The 25,501-nt window shown below is 36.2% G+C and overlaps 1 protein-coding gene across 12 annotated transcripts in view; it reads left to right on the top strand.

Annotated features, from left to right (window-relative positions):
• Window positions 1-25,501, top strand: part of MAPK10 (mitogen-activated protein kinase 10) — a 336,526-nt gene that overhangs the window by 304,238 nt on the left and 6,787 nt on the right. For all 12 annotated transcript variants that reach the window (XM_009207132.3, XM_009207129.3, XM_003898914.4 and 9 more), the window contains 2 exons: window positions 14,865-14,928; window positions 17,119-17,196. In XM_009207132.3, coding sequence (XP_009205396.1) covers window positions 14,865-14,928; window positions 17,119-17,196 — 142 coding nt within the window. The remainder of the gene's footprint in view (window positions 1-14,864; window positions 14,929-17,118; window positions 17,197-25,501) is intronic.

Raw genomic sequence — 25,501 nt, 5'->3', positions numbered from 1 at the left:
ATGGATGTTAAGCACATTGCCTATGATTGTGTGGCTAATATGTGCATATCAAAAGCTGGAATCTACTTTTTAAAAAATTATTTGAATAATGTCAGACATGTCATAATTTATTTCATCTCTTTACTTGACCAATTTTTCCAAGTTAATATATAGTAGATTTTTGAATGCAGTAATTGTTCTTCACCAATGGTTCATACTTGTTGAATGTCTACTATGTACTATATACTGTGCTAGACTGGTGAACAAAGACACAATCTTTGTCCTCAATTCTTTGTCCCATAGTCTAGAGAGAAGATAAATAAGTAAATGTTGATACATATTCCAAATTTTAAGCTTATTGTACATTGGAAACACATATAAATAACTCCCTAATGTGGGTTACAGAAGGCTGCTTGGAGTGATTAATTTTCAAACAGGAACATGAAGGGCCAAAAAAGGAATTATCCAAGTGAAGAAAGACAAGCAGAAGAAAGGGTATATGCAAAAATCCCAGCGTCAAGAGAGGGTGGAGAGAATTGCAAAGCTTTCTGAGTGACTTAATGGAGAAGGGTGAGAAATTAGTTTGGGTTGGTAAGCAGGGACCAGATAAGGAAGGAGTTCCCAAGCATTGTCATGGACCACGGACACTATCCTAGGGTGAAGGGAAGCCATTCACTAGAAAGTGGGACAATAGCATTAGCAGATTTGAAGTTTCAAAGGGCCACCCTGTCCGCAGTGTGGGACTGGAGTTGAGAAAAGGGAGCCAGAAGGCAGGGGGATAGATCTGTAGTAATCTAAATTACTATAGACATGGGTAGAATATTCAAGAGATGTTTAGAAGCTAATAATCGACATGAATTGTAAATAATTAAATTTGGAATTTAAGGGAGGTGGAATTCAAAGATGACTAATAGCATATAGTAGTGGGTTAATAAGTAAGTGTTAAATGAATGAATGAAGAAAGAAAGATTCATGGCCAGGGCACTGGGTGATTGGTGGTGCAATTACTGAGCCTTTTCAGTTAAAGAACCATAGAAAATTGTAATTTCCAAGAAGCAGGAAAGAGAAATTTCATTTTCAAGACATGATTGCACTTTTTGATGGTGTAGAGCTAATAAATTAGTGACCTACCATCTGAGAAAACTACAGAATAGAATGAAAAATAGAGAAAACTGAATTCAACTGCTTTGCCAAACCACTGGAGCATTATGTAATTAAGCTTTCTAATTACACTCAGTTCACATCATAATTAAAATTCACATTACTAGCTTTCAAAGGTTCCTCTGGTCACCTAGTGCTATGATGTCTCTAAGCAACATTAGTGCTTTCCATATATAACACATTATAATTCCATGCTTTGTGCATTGCAAGTACTTAAGAGAGTTTTGTTGAATTACCTGGTATGATATTTGTTCAACATTTGAAAGTAGTTCTCTCTTGAATAAAGCAGTAGATGAAAATCTTTCATTGCAAACGAAGTGACTTGCCCAAGATCACTCGTCTTACTAGTGCCAGAGTCAATGGTGCTTCAAGTTCAGTGCTCTTTCCATTGTTCCTTTCGGAAAACCTGTGACGCATTATGAGGCTCAGAGATTCTTCCTGCCCACTTTAGTCTACAAACCACATTTGATTATGAGACACAAATCTTGTGTCCACTTTGATTACAATTCACAAATTTCTTTGTCCTGTTCTTTAAAACCATAGCATGGTATATCTCTCCAGAAATCATTGTATTCTACCAAGAACTAGATGTCATTAAAGACTGAGAGAAAATCACCTACTTTCTCTAGAATGTTTTCTTTTGCATCTATACAAATGAAACATAATTAGGCAAATGACAAGACTTGCTTTTCTACTGTAAAGCGGTTAGAGCAGAGAGGTCTTAATCTTTGCTGCACATTAGAATCATTTGGGATGTTTTAAAAGTGTCCTGACACCAACGCCTCACCCCAGAACAATTAAATCAGAATCTCTGAGGTGGGATCTAGGCAGCAGTATTTTTAAAACTCCCAGATGATTTCAATTGCAGCCATAGTTGAACCATAGACTAGTGCAATTTGGTGAAAATGATGAACACACACACGCACAAAGCACCTCTTACTTAATGTTTTCATTTTTTCTTGCCACAAGGTGGCAGCATCACAATATATTGCACATTCTCGCTCCTCTGAGTGGACATGGAAATTTGTATTTAGAATCTTGATTAATAGCATTTCGAGAGCCCCGTCAGCTAGAGATAAACATTGCCTTTTTCCCTGCTGTTCTCTGTTGCTTTGTTTGCCTAATAAAACGTTAAAATATATTTCAATAGGTTGAATTAGTAGGAACTATAAGCCTTTGGTGGAAAAATGCAAAGAACACAGACTTTGCATTCAGTTAGATTTGGCTTAAAATATGGCTACTAACTCATAGATTTTTAAATCTTTGTGTGCCTCAGTTGCATACTTGGAATAGGAGGTTTGTCACAAGGACTAAATGAGATGATATATGAAAATCCACTTGCTACGAATGGTAGTAGAACGATGAAGACGTTGAGAAGAAAACATGATAATCCTGTGATAGAGTCATTTACAGAAGATCCAGGAAAACCCGGAGTACCGTACTCTTTTATTTATATAGCATTTATTTTCTTCATGTGGGTCTCTTCCTTGTCTGTGTGTGTCCTATGTTTCAGTTTACAGTGGCAATTACTTCTTACAAATAAACATGTTCTAGTCGCTTTCATTTCAAAGAACAAAGAATCAAAACCCACCTTTATTTTTAACTACACTTCTACCTTTAACAATGCAAGTATGTCTTCCAGCTTTATAGCCAAGTCTCTGTAAAACATTAGTCTTTGTTTACTCACAATTACTCCAGTTCACTTTTCAAACATTGACAGTGCTTTCTCTAAATTCACCAGTGGCCTCTTAGGTGCCAAGTCCAAAAAAATGGGTATCTCATGTATTTGCCCATTTGAATAAGCTGACAGTACCCTCCTTCCTGCACCCCTGCATGTTAATTTCTGTGGTGGCAGCACACCTATTCTCCTGCAGCCTCCATTGCTCAATGTGAGTTGTTCTCTCTTCCCTTAGAATTGTGCATCCCAGAAATTTTTTCTTTATAGCCCTAATTTCTTTTGTCTCTGGGAGTCTTATCTTCCACCACAGCCTTAATTGTAATTATCATAAATGTCTCAAATCTACGCATTGTCTCAGAGTTGGCCTGAGTTCCAGAGGTATAAATCTAATGGTCACTGGAATTGAAATTGGCATTGCAAAATCAACATGTTAAATATTAAACTGGCCATACCTCCTCTCCACACCAAATCTATGCCTTCTCCTTCTCCTTCCAGTTCATGGCACTACTTTCTATCCAGGTTTTCATCTGGATAATGAGGTACCTTGGAACCTTTCTTTCTATTCCCTCAGCCCCCTTCACATCCAAGGTGACTGGAAAATTTAATCAATTTGCATTCAAGGTAAGTATTGATAGGTAAGGACTTAATACTGCCATTTAGCTCATTGTTTTTTGATTGTTTTGTAGGTTCTTTGTTCCTTTCTTCCTCTCTTACTGTCTTTTTTTTTTTTTGATAAAATGATTTTCTCTTTGATTCCTTACTTTGTATCTTTTGCGTCTCTACCGTAAATTTTTACTTTGTGGTTACCATGAGGATTACAAAAACATCTTATAGTTATAACAAGCTACTTTAAGCTGACAATAACTTTTTGCTTGCATTTAAAACAAAACTATACTTTTACTCCACCATTCCTCTCACATTTGAAATTTTTGATGTCACAATTAACATATTTTTATATTGTGTATCCCTTAACACATTTTTTTTTTTTTTTTCATTTTACTTTAAGTTCTGGGATACATGTGCAGAACGTGCAGGTTTGTTACATAGGTAAACATGTGCCATGGTGGTTTGCTGCACCTATCAACCCAGCTTCTAGGTTTTAAGCCCCACATGCATTGGGTATTGGTCCAAATGCTCTCCCTCCCCTTGCCCCCAACCCTCTGACAGACCCTGGTGTAGGATGTTCCCCTTCCTGTGTCCATGTGTTCTCATTGTTCAGTTCTCACTTATGAGTGAGAACATGCGGTATTTGGTTTTCTGTTCCTGTGCTAGTTGTTAGTTTGCGGAGGATGATGGCTTCCAGCTTCATCCATATCCCTGCAAAGGACATGAACTCATTCTTTTTTATTGCTGCATAGTATTCCATGGTGCATATGTGCCACATTTTCTTTATCCAGTCTCTCACTGATTTTTTTATCCAGTCTATCACTGATGAGCATGTGGGTTGGTTGCAAGTTTTGCTATTGTGAACGGTGCTGCAATAAACATACATGTGCATGTGTCTTTATAATAGAATGATTTATAATCCTTTGGATATATACCCAGTACTGGGATTGCCGGTTCAAATGCTATTTCTGGTTCCAGATCTTTGAGGAATCACTACACAGTCTTCCACAATGGTTGAACTAATTTACACTCCCGGCAACAGTGTAAAAGCATTCCTATTTCTCCACAGCCTCGCCAACATCTGTTGTTTCCTGACTTTTTAATAATTGCCATTCTGACTGGTATGAGATGGTATCTCATTGTGGTTTTGATCTGCACTTCGCTAATGACCAGTGATGATGAGCTTTTTTTCATATGTTTGTTGGTTGCATAAATGTCTTCTTTTGAGAAGTGTCTGTTCATGTCCTTCGCCCCCTTTTGATGGGGTTGTTTGTTTTCTTCTTGTAAATTTAAGTTCCTGGTAGATTCTGGATATTAGACCTTTGTCAAATGAGTAGATTGCAAAAAATTTCTCCCTTTCTGTAAGATGTCTGTTCACTCAGGTGATAGTTTCTTTTGCTGTGCAGAGGTTCTTTAGTTTAATTAGATCCCATTTGTCAATTTTTCTTTTGTTGCAATTACTTTTGGTGTTTTAGTCATGAAGTCTTTGCCCATGCCTGTGTCCTGAATGGTATTGCCTAGGTTTTCTTCTGGGGTTTTTATGGTTTGAGGTCTTACATTTAAGTCTTTAATCTATCTTGAGTTAATTTTTGTATAAGGTGTAAGGAAGGGGTCCAGTTTCAGTTTTCTGTATATGGTTGGCCAGTTTTTCCAGCATCATTTATTAAATAGGGAATTGTTTCCCCATTGCTTGTTTTTGTCAGGTTTGTCGAAGATCAGATGGTTGTAGATGCCTTAACACATTATTGTAGCTATTATTATTCTTAATAGTTTTTTTCTTTTTCACCTTCATGGTGAAGATATAGGAGAATTATATACCACCATTACAGTATTAGGGTGTTCTGAGTTTGACTGTGTACTTACCTTTATAAGTGAGTTTTACACTTTCACACGTTTTTGTGTCACTAATTAGAGTGCTTTTCTTTTAGCCTGAAGAATTCTCTTAAGCATTTCTTGTGACACAGGTCTGGTGGTGATGAACTCCCTCAACTTTTATTTCGGAAAGACCTTATCTCTCCTTTTCTGAAGGACAACTTTGTGGGGTACAGTATTCCTGATTGATAGTTTTTTTTAATTTTAGCATTTTGATTATATTGTCCCATACACTCCTGGCCTGTAAGGTTTCTGTTGAAAAATCTGCTAGCTTGATAGGAACACTCCCTTAAATGTTATTTGCTTCTTTTCTCTTGGTGCCTTCAAGATCCTTTCTTTGTCTTTGATTTTTGTTGATTTCTTTATGATATGTCTTGGTGTAATCTTGTTTGAATTGAATCTGATTAGAGACCTTTAACTTTCCTCTACCTGAATATATCTTTCCAGAGATTTGAAAAACCTTCTGCTACTATTTCCTGAAACATGCTTCCTACCCCTTTTCTGTCTCTTCTTGAACTCAAAAATGTGCTCTTTTGATGCTCTCCCATAAATCACTTAAACTTTCTCTATTTGTTTTCATTTTTTCTCTTCTGACCACGTTTTTAAATAACTGGTCTTCAAGCCTACAAGTTCTTTCTTCTTCTTGATCAATCGTACTATTGCATTTTTCTTTTCATTCATTATATTCAGCAATAGGATTTCTGTTTGTCTTTGAAAAATAATTTCAATCTCTCTGTTAAATTTGTTTTATTTATTGTTTTCTTGATTTTATTAGATTGTTTCCCTGTAATTTTTTTGAAGCTTGTTGAGCTTCCTTAACAATTATTTTGAATTTTTTGTCTCTTAGTTTATATATTTCCATTTCTCTTGAGTCAGCCATTGGGAGATTTTTGTATTTTTTTGGTGGTTTATGTCACCTCAGCTTTTCATGTTTCTTATTTCCTTACATTGATATCTGTGCATCTGAAGAAGTCAGGGCTTATTCCAGTCTTTGCAGACTGGCTTTGTCTGGGAAAACTCTTTATCAGTCAGCCTTTCCATAGATCCTGTGCATGCCATTTGGTGTGGTCTAAGGGTAGGCCTGCTGTTGGAATCCTTAGGCAGGTTGGCTGGGTGTCTGGGTGCCTGGGTCAGCAAGTGGGTGGGTCTATAGGGTTGAGCCTAAGTCTATATCCACAAGTGTGGACCTATTGATTAAGTCCACATGGATGGGCCAGAAGTCTGGGTACACAAGGGCAGACCTAATGCCTGTATCTGCAAATATTTGCCTACATCTGCAGAGGTTGGCCTCATCCTTGGGTCCACAGGGGCCTACTTGGCTCTGGGATGGGCTTTGAGTCTGAGTCTGCAGGAAATAGTCAGTTACTGGGATGGATCTGATGTCCAGGATTATAGGGGACGGCCCAGGGCTGGAGAAGTTCCAGAGGCTGGGGTGCTAAGGTAGACCTGACAGTAGAGTGGTCCAGAGACTGAGTCTGCTGTATAGACCTTGAATCTAGGGCTACAAGCTCCTGATCAGTGCCGGGAAAGGTGTGGAAGCTCAGTTCACAAGTACTAGCTTGGTGTCTAGGGCTGTGAGGGCCTCTTTGGTGCTGGGTTTTACTGTGGCAGGCCCAGTGTTGGGGTCCAAGGCAAAGTCTGATGCTCACTTCCTTCTCCTTCCATCATGTGGAGGGTATCTGTCTCCATGTTGCGCTGTCTGGTGTTGGGGGAAGAGTGAAGCAGGTAATGTGAAACTGTCCTTCCTCTCTCTGCAATGCATCTTTTCTTATTTCTGTGCTATATCCAGGTGCTGAAACCTCTCACCTGGTTTCCTTCACTTTTGTGAAGGTATTTTTGTGTGTGGATAGTTGTTCAAATTGATGTTTCTGTGGGAGAGGGAGCACTGGAGAGCCTTATTTTATCATCTTGCTGATATCTCCTCAACTCACACCTTTAAAAGGCATTTATTTCATCTGTAGTAGTATATTATTTAATTTCTGTTTAAGAACACAGACATAGTTCCTGAAACTTGCTGAAGCAATTTTAAATAATCAACTGATAGTACATCACAAAATGCCATATATCTACTTTTAGAAGGCAATGAAGTTTTTGGTAACTGGAAACCAGGTCACTGGCTTAATGCATAGCAAGGTCACATTACTGAGAAATCATAGGAATTAATTATATCTAATCAATTCTCTTGATAATTGTGCACATTGCAATAATATTTTCATTATTTTGGCTGATTGTTGGTAAGACTGTTTGTGTAACAAATATTGAGCTCCATTTTGGGGTAATGAACTGCTGTTGGTCCTACAGAGAATATAAGGTTTTAGAGAAAAATTGAACATGCTAAACTGTGCCATTAGCCAAATAAAACCATGAAAGTACATATCATTTAATGCTACACAGACTCATTTTACCAAAATTTTTATTTTCTAATTAAAAGGTGAAAATTTAAGAAGTCCTAGTCATCAAATTAAGAAAAAAAAATTAGAAAGCTTACTTTATATGTGTAGATTCAAGGAAATATGAAATCAAAATGTTGCATATTTCCTCAATGGATTTCCTGTTCTATCTAATTTTGTACTTATACCCTTCTTGCTTAAAGCCTTTTAATAAACCATGCATCTTTTGACAATCATCAAACTGCCAAGCTTAATAAGAAAAAACAAAGCATATTTCAATAAGATACAATATCATGCACTTTGATCCAGATGTTGAATTAATAGTGAATGCACACACTGAGAGACAGTGCTATTTAAAGCTTTCATTGACATTTTAAACAAGGCAGCTGAGCACAGGGAGATCCTTAATTAGGACAAAGCAGACAAACACCAACAACTTGATGATTGTCATATGGTTCAGAGCATGAGTGGTAGGGAAAAGTGTCAGTTCAGGGCTCAAAGATGAATCAAAAGAACAACTTTGTACGACTTAGATTTCTCATATCTGGTTTTTGTCTCTTTAGAGATTCATGTGTTTAGAGGTCTTTGATGTTCATGATACTTTGACAAAAAGTGTTTAAGAATATAAGTGTTGATTGCTTGTATGATAGTTGCCAGCTCTAGCTGTATGTGTAGACTGACAGAAAATTGGAACAGAAATCAGTGTGTGGCAGGCTCAAATTTGTCTTTAATGAATATCTTTTACAGGTGTCAAATTATCCAGTTTAATGTTTCTGTTTCTTCAACCCATAGGAATCCCATTATTCTGTCTTTTCCCATAAGAGACCATAAATGTATTCATCTGTCACTAATTAACTCTGTGATTCTGGGCAAATCACTTACGCTTTCTCAGTTTCTATATTCTCATTTGAAAATTGAATAAGGATGGCATTAGATAATCTCTGAACTTTCTTTTACCACTAATATCCTATAATGCTGTTGAAAAAAGAATTATCTCAAAGATTCAGTAAAAAATAAAATCACACATTTTACTCATGAATATTACTTGTATATATGGGATAAAATGAATGAAGTCACAAGAAAGAGCAACTTTTTTTTTTTTTTTGAGATGGAGTCACCCAGGCTGGAGTACAGTGCTGTGATCTTGGCTCACTGCAAGCTCTGCCTCCCGGGTTAATGCCATTCTCCTGCCTCAATCTCCCAAGTAGCTGGGAATACAGGTGCCCACCACAGCGCCCAGCTAATTTTTTATACTTGTAGTAGAGACAGGGTTTCACCATGTTAGCCAGGATGGTCTCGATCTCCTTACTTCGTGATCTGCCCACCTTGGCCTCCCAAAGTGCTGGTATTACAGGCAGAAAGAGCAACTTTTACCTTCAAAAGATCAATTAGGAATTGAACAGGTACTTGTTAAAGAGATCTCTTTAGTAAAAAGTCATGTCCAACAGCAAGAACTCCATAGAATGCCTGCAGAATCCACAGTTTTCCACTATAGATTTATTATGTAGAATTCTACTCTTGTCTGTACTATCTGCCAACAGCCATATTTTATAACTGAATTTTACGTTCCTGAAAATAGAGAAAATGGAAGGAATGCTGACGTGCTGTCTCAAGGAAGCAAAAGGTACAGCTGCAATTGTTGAAACCTCAGTGTTAGAAAAACATTGCAATTCAGTTGTTTTCTGTGTCCTCAAATTACTGTATACCTTAGATCTCTAATATGTCATGTCACAACATTGCTATGTAGAGTGTCCACATATTTATCCTCCAAACCACAACACTTAAAGGAGAGAAGGGGGTAAGGGCTACTAATAATTACAAGGACAATAAGCATAAAGTGGAACTATTTTGTACAAACTGGGAAATATGGTCACCCTATTGGCTTATGTTTCTATTTCTTGTTTCACAAAGATGTTCACTTTAAATATTGTTTTGTTAGCCTTTATTTTAGATTCAACAGTATTGACACTTGCTCTGGGTTACTCTTTAAATTTGTTTTTAATAAAACTTTCATCATTAATTAGCTATATGACTTCATGATATATATTTTTAAATTTCTTTGAATCTTAGTTTCCTGACTCTGAGGATTATTAGGGTATATATAAGGACAGCTTAAGATATGGTGGTTTCTCAGAAAAAAAAAAAAGTGGTTTCCTTTAACTAGATAGAGGACAGTGTTTTTCTTTTATTAAGTTCTCAAAGAGACTTGGGAGAGTAGATCTGAGATCATTATACTTTTTCTAGTGTCACAATTGTTCTATAGTTTCTTTCCTTTTAGTTATATTGGTGTTGAAAATCTTTTTCTACATTTTTTCAATTGTTTAGGTGATGTCTCCATCGAAGATCTATCTGGATCTTTCTGGGGGTGATAGCAATTTAAAGTTTGGAAAGCTTTCAAAGCGTTCAGAGGCTTGCTTTCTATTATACATTGCTGGTACCCTGAGAGTCAAAATCTTTATGTGCTTCATTTGCAAGAAACAACCAATTACTTACTTTTTGTGAAATTCTACTCGCTTGACTTCTATAACATTGCAATATTCTCATTTTTCATGTATTTCTCTAGCTGTTCTCTTTTTCCTTAGTGAACTTATCTTTCTTTGTCCAATCTTTAAACCTTGATTTGACCATTTACTTTCTATATCCACATATCTTCCCTGGGTGACCTCATCCACTGTCATAGTTTCAACAAACATCTCTTGCTGGTAGTCTCAAATCTATACATCTCTATTGAACAGCATTCCTCTGAACTTCAGATTATATACTTAACTTTCAAATCAACATCTCTTCTCACATAATGCTTAGGCTCACCTCTCTACCAATCTCATTTCCACTTTTCCATTCTCGATTTCTTTACATGGCTTCACCAACATGATCATCTTCCCGGGTACTCAGCTTAGAAACTGGGGACTCATATTCTTCTCTCCCATCACATGCATTCAATCAAAAACCAAATTCTGCCAAGTTTATTTATTAATATTTATTAATTATACCTGGATCTGTATTTTTCATTCACCCTCTTTTTTTTTTTTTTTTTTTTTTTACCACAGTCAGAACTTTTAATATTTTTTATAGATCATGCAATGGCTCCCTACCTCTTCTCCCTGCTTACAGTTGCATCTTTCTTCAATCCAGCTGTAAATTTGGCCGGGCCGTTCTCTTACACTCTTCAGTGATTTCTCTTCTTCTTTCTTCCATATCATGACACCCTGGATCTTTTTTTTTTTTTTTTTTTTTTGAGATAGAGTCTCGCTCTGTCACCCAGGCTGGAGTGTAGTGGCACAATCTCGGCTCACTGCAACCTTCACCTCCCGGGTTCAAGTGATTCTCTTGCCTCAGCCTTCCGAGTAGCAGGGATTGCAGGTGCCTGCCACCATGCCCAGCTAATTTTTGTATCTTTAGTAGAGGTGAGGTTTCACCATGTTGGCCAGGTTGGTCTCGAACTCCTGAATTCAAATAATCCACCCACCTCGGCCTCCCAAAGTGCTGGGATTACAGGCATGAGCCACAGTGCCTGGCGCCCTGGATCATCCTTGATTCACCCTTTGTCTGACCCTTCTGCTTCTCTAGGTACAGCTCTTATATCTTGTCACTTCTCACCACATGTTTTATTTTATTGTGACAAAATTCCTTCTTGTTTTCTTGGCATGCATGTACACACAGAGAAGCACATGCACCACCACCACCACTACCACCACCACCACCACCACCACCCTTATTCTGTTTCCTACATACTGTGACTTGGCTTATAATGTGCTCTTGGCATAGAGTCACCTTTTGTCCTCCTTCTTTTATCTTGACAACCTCCCACACATCTTTCGCTCACTGAATAAGCATCACTCCAGGAAATAAAATCCAGGCTTTGTCAGGACTTCTCCACTCTGTTCCCTTAGACCATATACATGTTTCTATCATTTATCATGTTGTATGCTAACGATCCGTTTTGCATCAGTCTTACCCCAGTAAATTGTGAACTCCTTGTGGTCAGCAATCACATTATTCAGTTTTGAAATCTCAGTTTTTTATATAGTCTGCCATGTGTTAGGTGTCCAAGACCTTTACTGAATGAATACATTTAATAAAGAAATAAATAAATTCTAGTATTTATTAATTCACAGTGACCATGTACTTGTTTGTGTTTCTTCCTCATTTAATTGAAACAATTTGGACATGTTTCATCAGTATAAAATTCATATAATTGACCACCAATATAAATTCATATAAAATTAACCATCAATAGAAATATGTCTAATCTATTTTAAGTTATTGTTTATGCAATCCATATAAATTTGCATTTCAATTTCTGCAGTAATTTCAACCAAGGAAGTAAAGTCCAAATCTCCCAAAATATTAGGAAAGATGTTTACAGTCTTTTGAAAAAATATTCAAAGGGTGAAAGTCACAGGTCCTGATAACTCTCCATATACTATCCTTAACTTCCTCTTATCCTTCATTTCTCACATCTCAAATTATTCTTATCTGCTAAACTCTCCTAAAATACTCTCTCAACAGACATCTCTGGGGCATTTTTCTTTATCCCCACTCCTCATTTATTTTTTATTTAGACTGTCACTTAGCAAGAGAATAATTCCTATTAAATAAGGTGGGGAAAGAGCATAAGCGAGTGCTCAAATACCAACTTCTCTTTAGCAGAAGGAGGCAGGGAATGTTTCGGACTATCTCATCCTGATGATTGCTGCCAAGCACTTACATGTGTGTGTGTTGTAACATTGCTCTCTTTGGATTATTGGTCAATTATTCTTCTATACTGTCACATAGAAGACACCTGTATGTGCATGTGCCCTTTCACTGGAGGTGACATTTGCATTTCCTCTTCAAAAAACAAACAAACAAACAAAAATCTGAATATGTAGTAAATTTGCAGAGGCCGTCGAACAAATACTATAAATTCAAGTGTGTTTAAAGCAGCCCTCTTGGTTTGTTGAAAGGAAAAATCTTGAACTCAGCACTTTGCTTTCTCTCTTGCAGTTGGTTTATGATTAGCGTCTGTGTACTTTGTACTTTTTATATCAGCAACAGCTGTACACTGAGGCTCCTAGGAAAACCTCCTCAAAATAGCTTTGTTGCAAAAAGAAAATGGCATTTATGAACTTTGGCAGGAACTGTACTCTTGAGCCATGTTCAATTTTAAAACTTGAATGGAAAAATCCACTGCATGGAGAAGCCAGCCAGGCAGGATCATGAGCTGGATCTATTGTTAGAAGAAGAAGGAGGTGCCAACAGCTCAGAGGGCTCTGGGGGCTCTGAGAGCTTACGTACACTGAGTCCTGCAGGGGTCCTGGACAAGGCCACTTGGATGGGGGCCTAACCACAGCATTACACACGCTCAGGAAGAGGCAAAGGCGGAAATTTACCACTTGGCAAAGCGTCTTCACAAAACCAGACTTGGCTTTGTGGTAGCTTCCTTAGGTAATGGTTTCACAATTTTTCAAAAATAACTTCATTTTACTCATTCACTCACTAAGTCAGAATGTTTCTATTATTTGAGAGTTCTTGATAGAGGTGGAAGGTTCTACCTCAGTCAGGTCCTGAGAGCAGTGCCTAACTATCCCAGTCCTGTCACCTATGTACGGTCAATGTGTTGTGTTCTTACTATTGTCTGGGGTGTTGTGAGAGTCTCATTTTGCTTAGTTGTCAGTGCTGACAGCTGCTGAGAGCTGCTCAGCCAGCCACTTCTGAATTGCAGTAGGTGAGGTTTACAGCCTTCTGCCCCAGTAACAGTCAAATGTGCTAAAACAATGTCTGGCTCCATGAGTAGTTATTTCTCAATACCTCAGTATTATGCTAAGTTACTTCACCACAGTTGTGCCAAGTCTTCTATTTTCATAGCCAGATACTTTGCAGGATGTGAGGCCCCAGCGTGCCAGGCCTAGAGTGAATATTTGTGTCTGTCATGATTCAAGCTACCAGAGATTTTGCATGAATTAGAGAAGGGTCACTTTAGCCCGAGGGTGCTGCTCATGAGCCAAAAAGCTCTCACAGAAGCCAGAAGCTGTCTCTGAAAATCCTGTCCAGCGCTTTCCTTACTATAATAGCCATTTTCGAAAGGTCTGTGTCCTAAAGGGCTTGCATCACTCTTATTGAGTGACTCTTTTAGTTTTTCACAAAAACTATTGCTTTTGGAGTATTGGACAGGGCAGCAAAAACTTGATAGCTCTTCTTTGCGCTCAGTCCGGTGCCAACCAGTGTAGCCCCTCAGCCTTGTCTTTCTCTACCCCATGGTGGTTTAGTTTTCCAAGAGCCTTTTTATTTTTTTTCTTTCCATGTCACTTGTCCTGAATTGGAGCTACCCTAGCCACCATGATAGATCTCCTAAAGTCTAAATATCAGGAAGAAGAGGTCAGAGAATTTATTTGAGATTCTACTTCCTGGTAGGCACATATGTTTGTGAAAATCCCTCCTTTTCCACATTTGAACTCCACATGGGAAGAGAAATGCTGGCTCTGTAAGTCAGACTGAAGACCCTATCACATCATGTCTACTAGAGAGGACTAACCAAGGGCCATTGAGGGATTCAAGGTGACCCACCTCTACAGTCAACTGGCAGTTTCTTCAGGTTAAAATAAACAAAAAGCTTAAAATCATTTAAGTATAGGGCACATAGCAATATAAACACGTATTCTATGATATTTCATGAAAAATAAAAAGGTTGATTTGGTCTCAATTTTTTTTTTTTTTTGTATTGAGGACTAGTACTATGGTCTGTTGAGAAATATTATAAACTTTTCTTCAGGGAAGGTCTAAAAATAGAACACAATCTTACTAGCCTAGAAGGATTTTAGCATGGTTCTTTTCTAAGGCAAGTGAATGAAGGAGAATGAAGCTTCTGGGCCATTGTAATCAAGTGTTTTGTCTGCTTTTTAAAAGACCAGTCATTAATTGCTTAGGCGTGGGTTCTAAATCAGAAGATGTCAGAAAGTGAGCTCTCAGGATTTGGGTTCTGCTGCAAATATTGCAACAATCAGCAAATATTGCAATATGAATGAATCCCCCATAAGTTTACGGGAAAATTTTAACTTCTGAACTACTGTAATTACTTCGTAATTTATATACGGTTCCAATCACCAAAATAAATGAGTGCAAGGTATTCTCATGCATTGTAAGAGTTTAGTCATGTTTACATTATTGCACAAAGGTTATTATTTGTTTTTATTCGGCAGCCTCCACCTCAGATATATGACAAGCAGTTGGATGAAAGAGAACACACAATCGAAGAATGGAAAGGTAACTCTACTATTTAAAAATGTATACTTTTTATTTTATTGAACTCAGAAAGTATCACCAAGGCTTTGCTTGTAAAAACAATTTACTAAAAGATGATTTGCTGATTGCTATTCTCTTAGACCATTTTTAAAGCTCCTAAAACTTCATCTGTCTTTTTATGCCAAAAGCAATGTTGTATTTGCTCAAGAATGAAAGGCATTTACCACTGATACCTTTTAAAATGGTACTGATTGTCAGTGTTTGTCATGGTGGGGGGCAAGCTTTAGTTCAGAATTCCAGAATAAAACTTTCTATGTTTGTACATAAAATCATCATATGAAACATGAAATTAAAATTAATTCTGAGATGGTATTAGACTTTAGAAAATAAAAGATAGTTAGTATATGAGTTTACTCATTGGACTGATAAGACTTGAGAATTTAAATAGAAAATATGTGTATCGAAGTAGCCTATTTTTTTCTTTAATATAAAAATTAGAATGAATGAATGCATTAATTCATTTTTCAGCAAAACTTTTCCAAACACATACTGCATTTTTGAGATTATACTCAGAGTAAAACAAAGCAGAAAAACAATTGACTTAAAAAGAATTGTTAAACTAATCTAAATCACTACAGAATAGAAAAATATGGGAAAGTCAAATGCAGATTGTAACAAATGGTCAGATCAAAATGGGAAGAGCTGAAGGGAAGGAATGTTTGAGTTACCTTGCAGGAATTAATAAGTGTAAATTAGGAAAAGAAAAATATTTAGAAAAGATCAGATAAAGGACTAAGAGGAAAACAAAGGATAGGAATAAGCAGAAAACGTTACAAAGATACTAAACACGGCCAGGAGTGATGACTCACACCTGTAATCCCAGCAGTTTGGGAGGCTGAGGCTGGGGGATCACTTGAGCCCGGGAGTTCAGAACCAACCTAGACAACATAGGGAGACCCTGACTCTACCAGAAACATACAAAAATTAGCCGGGCATAGTGGTACACACCTGTAGTCCCACCTACTCGGGAGACTGAGGTGGGAGGATCACTTGAATCCAGGAAGTTGAGGCTGCAGTGAGCCATGATTGTGTCATTGTACTCAAGCCTGGGTGACAGAGAAAGTCTCTGTCTCTCTCTATATATATGTAAAATAAAAAAAATTTAAAAGATACTAAAGAGATTCCACTGGTCAAGAGATTCCAGGGTCATGTTGGTGTATATGGAAAAATGAACATATACATAAAGCAGATCAAGTGAAAAAAGATGCTGGGTGTAGATGAAAAAGGCTTGCTTTCATCCAAGTAAGGACAGGAAGACACTCCTTAGGAGCTCATGAATAGGTGGGTGATAGGATATAACCATCATTTGAGGAGGACATGGACTAAATTGTGAGAAATTGGGAGAAAGAAGTACCTGTAAAAGGTGATGATTATACAGATTATAAGCCATTGCAAAGCAAGAATGAGTAGAGCTGAATGATTTTTAGCTAAAAGGGACAAAGTAAACAGAACTGCAACTCTCCAATTTAACTCTAGCATTCAGAAAGCCAAAAATGGATGCCAGTCTGAGAGTAAATGAACCAAATTTTTTAATGTGTTTGGTTTTTGGCAAGTTTAGATTTACAAGTCCAAGATATGAGTGTGGGAAAAAAAAAAAAAAACAGATGCAGTAAGAGATGGAAGTTGTAAAGATTGGTAAAAATTTAAAGTCATGAGAATATGTGCATTTCATAGGAAGTGAGTATAAAAGAAAAATGGATGTTCAAAGTCATAAAAATTGTTACTAGATGAAGCTTGAATGTATTAGTGGTTACCCCAAAGAATTCAGAAAACAAGTAAAACATGTGTTTCTTGTTTAATGTATGTAGTAATGTTTCATGTATGTAGAAATAAATGTTATTTATGTAGAAATGTATGTAGAAATAAATAGTGTATATATAGAGAGAAATAAATAGTATGTTTCATGTACATAGAAATAAATTTTCATGCATTGATTTCTTCAGCTGCTTTATTGGATACCTATTTGTGCCAAGCTCTCTGCTAATTACAAGGCAATATAGAAATAGAAATAGAGCAGTAAAGGAATCTCAATTGATTTTTAATTTACTCAACCTTATCAAAACAGTATTACTTGCCATTAAGTAATGAATTTCCCTGTGGATGAAGGAGAAATTTGTTTTCTATAATAACACAGCTAATTGTTTCTTACAGAACTTATCTACAAGGAAGTAATGAACTCAGAAGAGAAGACTAAAAATGGCGTAGTAAAAGGACAGCCTTCTCCTTCAGGTACTCACTCTCTGTGAATAACCAATAAACTAGTACTTGTGTAATTTCTTGACCTTTTTGTAGGGGTTGCAACAAATAACATTGCTTGAAGAGCAGATGGAAAAATATCACATGGTTGTTTCCTTATAATGATTTTAGTTTTATTTCTTTTGATATTCAGTGTGGCATTCATTCTGATTATTCTGATTGTAATGGTCCAGCACAAAAACTTTTTCATCAATCATTTTAAGATAGGAATGAATCCTGAAGAAAATGTTAACATGGGCTAAAGGGTAAATGCGCCTCATCAAAATTCAGAGCCATAATGCCCTTTTGACCATCAAGTCAATGTGGAGGTCAGGAATCCTTTCAGCCACAACCTCTTCCCTCATTCATTCTTAGTGTTTGAACTCTTCTCAAGGTTGATGTGACAATAGTTGAAACATCTACCAAGATGGACTCCAGTTAAAGTCAGCTTGGAACATTTTTCGTTTGCTAGCTACAGAATCTAACACACAATTGTACATATGTATTTTTTACTGATCCTAGTAATGTGCTTTAGTACGACTTGAGACAATTTACTTATTAATGCTAATATGTTTTTTCCTAAGACCTATGCTCTCACTATAAAGAGTTTTAGAAAATGTGATGGTTTTTTTTCAGCTTTAAAAAACTACATTCAACTCCTGCTAGCAAAAATATGGGCTACAAATGCCTCGTTTTGAGAAAAACTGATTAGGGTGTTGTTTTCCTAAGTTATTTTGGGAAAAAAGATGTAGGATGAAATAATTAATCAATTATTCATACAGATACTACTCTTTGAATAACTAATTTACACCCCAAACCAATATGATACCCAAACAGATGCAATTCGGTTATGACATGCTTTTCTCACCAGTGGGACTTGAAAAAATACTCAGTTTTATCCCAAGTTTTTCCTTTCCTCAAAGAAGGTTAAGAGAGTCACTGGAGTTGTTTTCCATACTGCCCTCTCTACTCATTCACCCTAGCGTACAGATTGACACAGTCCACAGAAGCTGCTTCACACTCATCCGCGTGTTCGGCCTGTTGCTCATTAAAAAACTAGAAGACAGAATCCAAAAGCCTCAAGATGCCACCTGCTGAGGCAGAACGATTCCTTGTTTTAAGAATTCCTATGATGACCAGAACATATTGTCATGTACTCATTAAGCAGCAGAAATAACAGAATTTAGCCACGGGTGACCTAGCACCTTAGGCAGGGCTGGGACAAATTTTAGTAGAACCTATTCTATTCATCTTCAGTTCAAGTTATCATTACTTCATTTCCTTTTCATACCACCTTACCCCAAAAGACTTTTTATATCTTCCCAAAGAATAGGGTCTTTCCTTTCTATAGATCCTACTAGTTCCTGTATGTTAAATATTTGACCTCTTGTCTTATATCCTTTACTGATTGTAATTTCATTGAGAAGACTGTATGCATTTATCTTTGTGTCCCATGTAGTGCCTGAGTGCTGTGCCTTGCACACAGTAGTAGCTCAATAAATATTTATTAATTTGAAAATTGCCACTCAATTTCTCCCACAGAATATTTCTTGGTACTATTCCAAACACAAAATTCAAGACAAGATCATGTAACTTTAATGCAGTATACTATTCAGCATGTTCTAACACCATTATTATAAATATTTATTTGCTCTATTAATCTCCATGAAGATAAACAGGCCAAGCATCAAGTATATAAATTCTTGCTATTGGCATTTTTTCATGCTGCACATAAAGGTTTGCAGTTTTCAGGTGTTTGATTTATTCATTTTGGGAAATACATATTCATATTTTTTTTTACAGGCCGGCTTAGTGTGTTAGTGATTAATTCTAAAATGTGCAACTTATACTCTACTTGAGTGAGAAGGCTAAGCCACTTCTTAACCATTCCAACTACCTTAACAATTAAAAATTATTGCCCTAAACTATAGTTGACTGGCTTAATGAATTTATAGTTAAAATGATTGTGGATTCAATCTAGGAACAATATTCATGACTTCGTTATAAGTCACGTAGTATGACTTTCTCTTTTGTGAGAAATCATATGTATACTACACTTTATACGATGCATTTCTGTATGATATATTTATGTGCATGATGGAGAGGCTCTGGGGCAGCCATGTGCTGGCGCTGACTCTACCAGCTCATGACGGCCAATTCTGTACCTCTCTTTCCAACTATGCATTTATTGTTGGTGTGTTGTCAGCATGAAATCAGCCACGGAAGATTTACAACATGAAAATTGGCAGACCCTACAAATCAGGGTGTTTTTGTTGCCCCCTGCAGAGCCAATTGTTAAATTTTTATTGGCACACCACTGTGTGTGTGCGTTTTTGTGTGTGTAATAAACCACGCTGGAAAGAAAAAGCAATTACTAAAAAAAGTTTGAAAAGTCAGCTTTTTTGCATTGTTCATTATATTCAGCTTTTTTTCATTAATGTTCATGTAGCATATTTTATTTTGAAAATAGCTAGGGTAAAGTATTTTTATAATACAGATTCTGTTAGTATTCAGTCATGACAATACTGGGAATTCTGCAGCAAGGGAATAAGTTAAAGCAGTATCTCAGGGGCCAAATGCTTCTAATATTGACACTCATGTTACGTGATGCTTTTAAAATGTAAATAGGAAGTTAAATGTGCATTTGCAGAATAATTTATAGGTTTTAAATTTATTGATGGAATTGTATGTCAATAAGAGATAAATTTAAACTTCAGATACATTTCTAAATAAATAATTGTACTCCCTTCTGTTATCTGATTTCACTTGCATAGTAATTTATTTTCAAGGATGGCATAGCTGCTTGCTTGCTGAATTGATCTGTAACAATTGTTGAGGGACTGGCAGTCCATGAATAGAAATTAATTTTCTTCTAAAAGCATTTGTTATAGGATGTTAGAGCTAGAACAGTAGGAGAGCATCTGATTCACCAATGCTCAGTTTGTTCACCAGCCCTCTTCCACCTGAGAAGTAAAGCTCCCAAAACTAACAGTGACTCACTAAGATAAGGATGCTGAACATCAGGATGGGCAGAGATTTTCCAAAATCTCTAAGTCAAAGATAAAGCTTCTGGGTGATTTGAATATGCAACTGTTTCCTCCCCAATGTGGACCACATTCCCCACCATGGGAATATGTCTTAGGGTCACTAATCTAGTCCATTAATTTTATTTACTTTTTATTTAAAAATCTCAGGCCCAGAAAAATTGTGGCTCAAGATCATGTAGATAAAAAAGGCACTATTTTTTTTTCATTCTTGTGCTTTTTCTCATTCTGTGTCTACTATATATTTTTTGCTGTTGTTGGCAGTGGGGGGTATCAGGAAAATCATTTCCTTTAAAAAAAAGTGGAACAACATTTTCCACCATAACAATGTTTTTTGGTTAAATAACTCCTAGCTGAGAAATTTTCTTTAGCATACGTTGCTTCTTTCTATGAAATTTGATTTTTTAGGTAAAGTTGAAGGTAGCTAATATTCCTCGTTTGCAACCCTATTGGCATTTTCGGTTCCTTTTAATGCCATTTTTATTGACAAAAATTTGTATGCTTTATTGATGGCAAAACATTTTTGAAAATGTATATCTCTACTGTTTTCTCTTAAGTAATACAGAAAGAAGAGATATTTATCACATTGGACAACTGAACACTATGATCACATTCAATTCAGTTCAATTCTGTTTAAGATATTTTCGCAAACTGCTTGGCAGTAATTTAACAACTTAAAGCCAAGGCCCATGTCTTGTCCCTTATATTTGTTTTGGGTTTATGTTTTACAAGGCCTGTTTATTGCCTACATGAAAACAGACTTCAATGGATCATCCAGTAAAGCCAGAAGTGGCTGCAGGCAAGGAGGCATTTATTATAGTGTAATAGAGGGAGGCATACAGAAGCAAATAGTTTTCATCTAATAGTGGTGGACTGGTTAACATTTAACAACTATATTTTAAAAAAGAATTGAGGAGTAGCACTTAAGATTAACACTTAACAACTATATTTAAAAATAGAATCGACGAGTAGCACTTAACAATTTCTGTGGTATAAATATTCTCACAGTGACCAATTTTAAGCAACAATGTAACATCAATGGGTGCAGAGTTGGAAAGAGATGTTAATAATTGGTTCTAAGAAGCCACTGAAAGCCAGCTCCAGCACACCATAGACAGTGTGCATTTTCCTCCCACCATCACACTGTATAGCAAGGAACCATTCCCATGAAACAAGCAGATGTCATGGGAATTTTTACAACTGAAGTACTGACGACCTCTCTTAATGAATTGGTACCATATAAAATCAGAAGCAATAGTCTATGGAACCCTAGAAATACAGCTGATAAAGACTTTGATAGATTCTGAATTAGTTGAACACTAATTATAATTTGCATTCAACATTGATAAACTGGAGGGCAGGGCCATTCCAACACAGAAGATAGGAATTAGAGAGAACCAGCTGATGAACAAAAGGAGAAGAAAGACAACTGCAACAAAATGATTTCCTTTGGCCACAAATAGCTTAACAGTTTCACTAGTTCGAAAGCAAGAAGGAACTTGCTTTTCCTCACAGAACCTGTCTAGAAGAGTACACATAAAAGATACTCAATACTGTTTTGTTAACTCGAGTACTTACTCTGTGCTACTACTCAGCAATAGACACTGGAAGACAGGAGAAACAAAGAAGTATAATGAAAGAAGTAAAAAGAAGCAGGGGAAATATATACTTGAGGTAATCTATAACAAAACTACATATAATAAAGGACTGACTGGTATGGCATAACATTCAGAATATTCCAGAAGTGTGCTGAAAATATGCTGATTTTGAAAATAAGTGCAGTAGGAGTGCTGTGTGTTTTATAAGCATAACCTGCAGCATGATCCCCTGTTTATAAAGAGCTTATTAAAAGCTACTCTGACTTTTGCTACATTCATTCAATATTATTCTTAGATACAAATTTGTGTTTTGCTGCTGGGGAAATTTCCTCAGTGCTCTTTGTTTAATTTCTCTAGCTGCCATTGTTGTGGGTTTGTGTTTATTTGTAAACATCAAATTGTTTTCCTATAAGGGAGCCTTATTTCAGCTAAGCCTTATCTCACCCTTATTTGAATCATTACTGAACTTTCACTGTGATAATAAGAACGTGTCTCCATAATCAACTCCAGCCAGGATAGGGGAAAAAGCCTATCTCAAGAGAAGACCAAGATTATTATTAAAGATACTTAAAAATACTTTTTGGTTTGTATTATGCCACAATTTTATTTTAAAACTTTCAAGCTGGTTATTTTCTCATAAATAAAGCATGCTATCAAAAATCCTCCTGGTTCTACTGGCATTCTGGTTAATTACAACATTCATTTATATATATATATTCATTTGATCTGTTTTTAATATTCAATCCCCTGACACTGAAACTTCTTATTCAAATAAATCCTAAGTATAATTGTATTTCTACACATTAGCAATGAACATAAAACATTTCAAGAATAGCATCAAGAAATATATCTTTAGGAATAAATTTAGCAAAAGAAGTGCAAGCTTTGTACTCTGAAAACTACAAAACGTTGTTGAAAGAAATTAAAGAGACCTAATAACTGGAAAGACATTTCATTGTTCATGGATTAGAAGATTTAATATTGTCAAAGTGATGGCAAATGCTCCCCAAATTGATGTACAGATTAAGCCAATACCTATCAAAATCATAGCTGTCTTTCTTGCAGAAATTGACAAGCCCATCTTAAAATTTATGTGGAAATGCAAAGGATGCAGAATATCCAAAATAACCTTGAAAAACAACACAGCTGGGAGATTTACATGTTCTGATTTCAAAACTTACTACAAAGCTACAATATCCAAGACAGAGTGCTACTTGCATGAAGATACACAAATAGATCAAGGGAATCAAAGTGAGAGTCCAGGAATAAATACCTACATTGATTTTTGAAAAGGATGGCAAGACATGGACAGAGACTAGCTTTTTCAATAAATAGTGCTGGGATGGTTGGATAAGAATGATTCATGCAAAAGAATGAAGGTAGTCCTCTGCCTCATATCATATACAAAAATGAGCTAAAAATGAATCATAGGCTTAAGTATAAGGTCTAAAATTATAAAACTCTTAGGCAAAAACACAGGAGTAAATTTTTATAATCTTGCGTTAGAAAATGGTTTTCTGGATATGACACGAAAACACAAGTGATAAAAGAAAAGATAGATAAATCCAATTTCATAAAAATTAAAAACATTTGTGCTTCAAAAGACACTTTCAAGAAAATGGAAAGACAAACCACAGCATAGAGGAAAAACATTTGAAAATATATATCTAATTAAGTAACTTGTACCCAGATTATATAAAGAGCTCTTACAGGCCTGTCACGGTGGCTCATGCCTGTAGACTCAGCATTTTGGGAGACAGAAATCGGAAGATCACTTGAGGCCAGGAGCTTGAGACCAGCCTGGGCAACATGGCAAGCTCCTGTCTCTACAAAAAAACCTTTTAAAAAAAATTATCCAGATGTGGTGGTATGTGCCTGTAGTGCTAGCTACTTGGGAGGCTGAGGCAGAAGAATTGCCTGAGCCCTGGAGTTAGAGGATACAGTGAACCATGACCATGCCACTGTGCTGAAGGCTGGGTGACTGAGTGAGACTCTGTCTTTAAAAAAATAATAATAATTTTTTAAAAAAAAGAAGGAAGGAAGGAAGGAGCTTACAACTCAATAATAAAAAGAAAATAAAGCAGTTAAAAAATGGCCAAAGGAGCTGAGTGAACTTTCTCCAAAGAAGATATACTAATGGCTGTCAAGCACATGAAAAATATACTCAACATCATTAGCCATCAGGCAAATTCAAATCAAACCACAATGATATACCATTTCATGCACACTAGGATGGCTAGATAGATAAGAAGACAGATAATAAGTATCGGTAAGAATGTAGAGAAATTGGAATCCTCATACACTGCTGGTAGTAATGTAAAATGGTGCACCTACTTTAGAAAACAATTTCTCAGTTCCTCAAGTGTTAAACCTAGAATTACTCTATGCCCCAGCAATTCCACTTATAGGTATATGCCCAAGAGAAATGAACACATGTCCATACAAAACTCGTTCATGAATGTTCATAACAGCATTATTCATAATAGCCAAAAGTTGAACCAACCTAAATATCCATCAAATGCCTATCAACTAATAAATAAACAAAATGTGATGTATCCATACAATGGAATATTATGCAGCCATACAAAGATATGAAATACAGATACATGTCACAGCATGGATAAACCTTAAAAACATTCTGCTATGTGAAAGTGGCCAGTCATAAATGATCACATATGGTATGTTTCCATTTACATGAAATGTTCAGAACAGGCTATTTTATAGAGGCAAAAAGTATATTAGTCATTGCCTAGAGCTAGAGGGTAGGTGAGGGATGGAGTGCAGGGTTTTCTTCAGGGATGATGAAATGCTGCAAAGTGGATTGTGGTGATGGCTGCACAATGTCGTGAATATACTAAACACTGAATCATAAAAATTAAATTTCTTAATTATATATGTGGATTATATCTTAATAAGGCTGTTACAAAAAATATATGAACATCATTTTATACTTCAAGTCAAAACTAAATTAAGCTGTAGCACCGTGATTTGAAAGACATCCATGGTCTAGGGATATATCATCCAGGAGACAAATAGTAAAAAAAAAAAAAAGCAATTTCCCTCTGCTGGGCTCACAATTGATCAGGCCTTTATAATAGAGGTCTGTGTCCAGTTTTAATCTCTACCTTTTAATAAGGATGTGGATAAATGGAGGAGAATTCTGAGGAGTCCATCAAAGTGACACTAAATTATTAGCAATTTATGAAAGAATAGGAAGGCTGTTGGTATAATTTAATCCAGAATCAGGGGGGAAAAAACAGAGCACGGCATTTGGGCAATGTAAGGGAACCAAGGGCTGTCTGCTAGGAGATAAAATCTTATCATGAGGGGAAATGACCCAGCTCTGTATCATAGCTATAGGGGATATAATTAAGTAGAGTTGGAATAAATTGAAGCCATTCAAAGTTGGAATATTATGGAATATTTTAACTTTACATTATACATCGTCCTGATAGTGAGAGTAATTATTTACAGAAAGACAATAACAAGAGGACTTTAAAAACCTTTTCTAGAGACATTTAAGATCAGAAAGGACGGGTATTTTTAGGAGTTTAAAGAACATGAAAAATTCATAAACTTTTCTGTATATAAGAATATCAGGATCCCCAAAAAATACATATTAAAGGATCACGACCAGAGAAACTTCCAGGCAAAAAG

This window comes from Papio anubis, chromosome 3, assembly GCF_008728515.1.
Source record: "Papio anubis isolate 15944 chromosome 3, Panubis1.0, whole genome shotgun sequence".
Taxonomy (NCBI): Eukaryota; Metazoa; Chordata; class Mammalia; order Primates; family Cercopithecidae; genus Papio; species Papio anubis.
The sequence above is the reverse complement of the archived record's forward strand: the minus strand, read 5'-3'. Positions and strand labels throughout refer to the sequence as shown.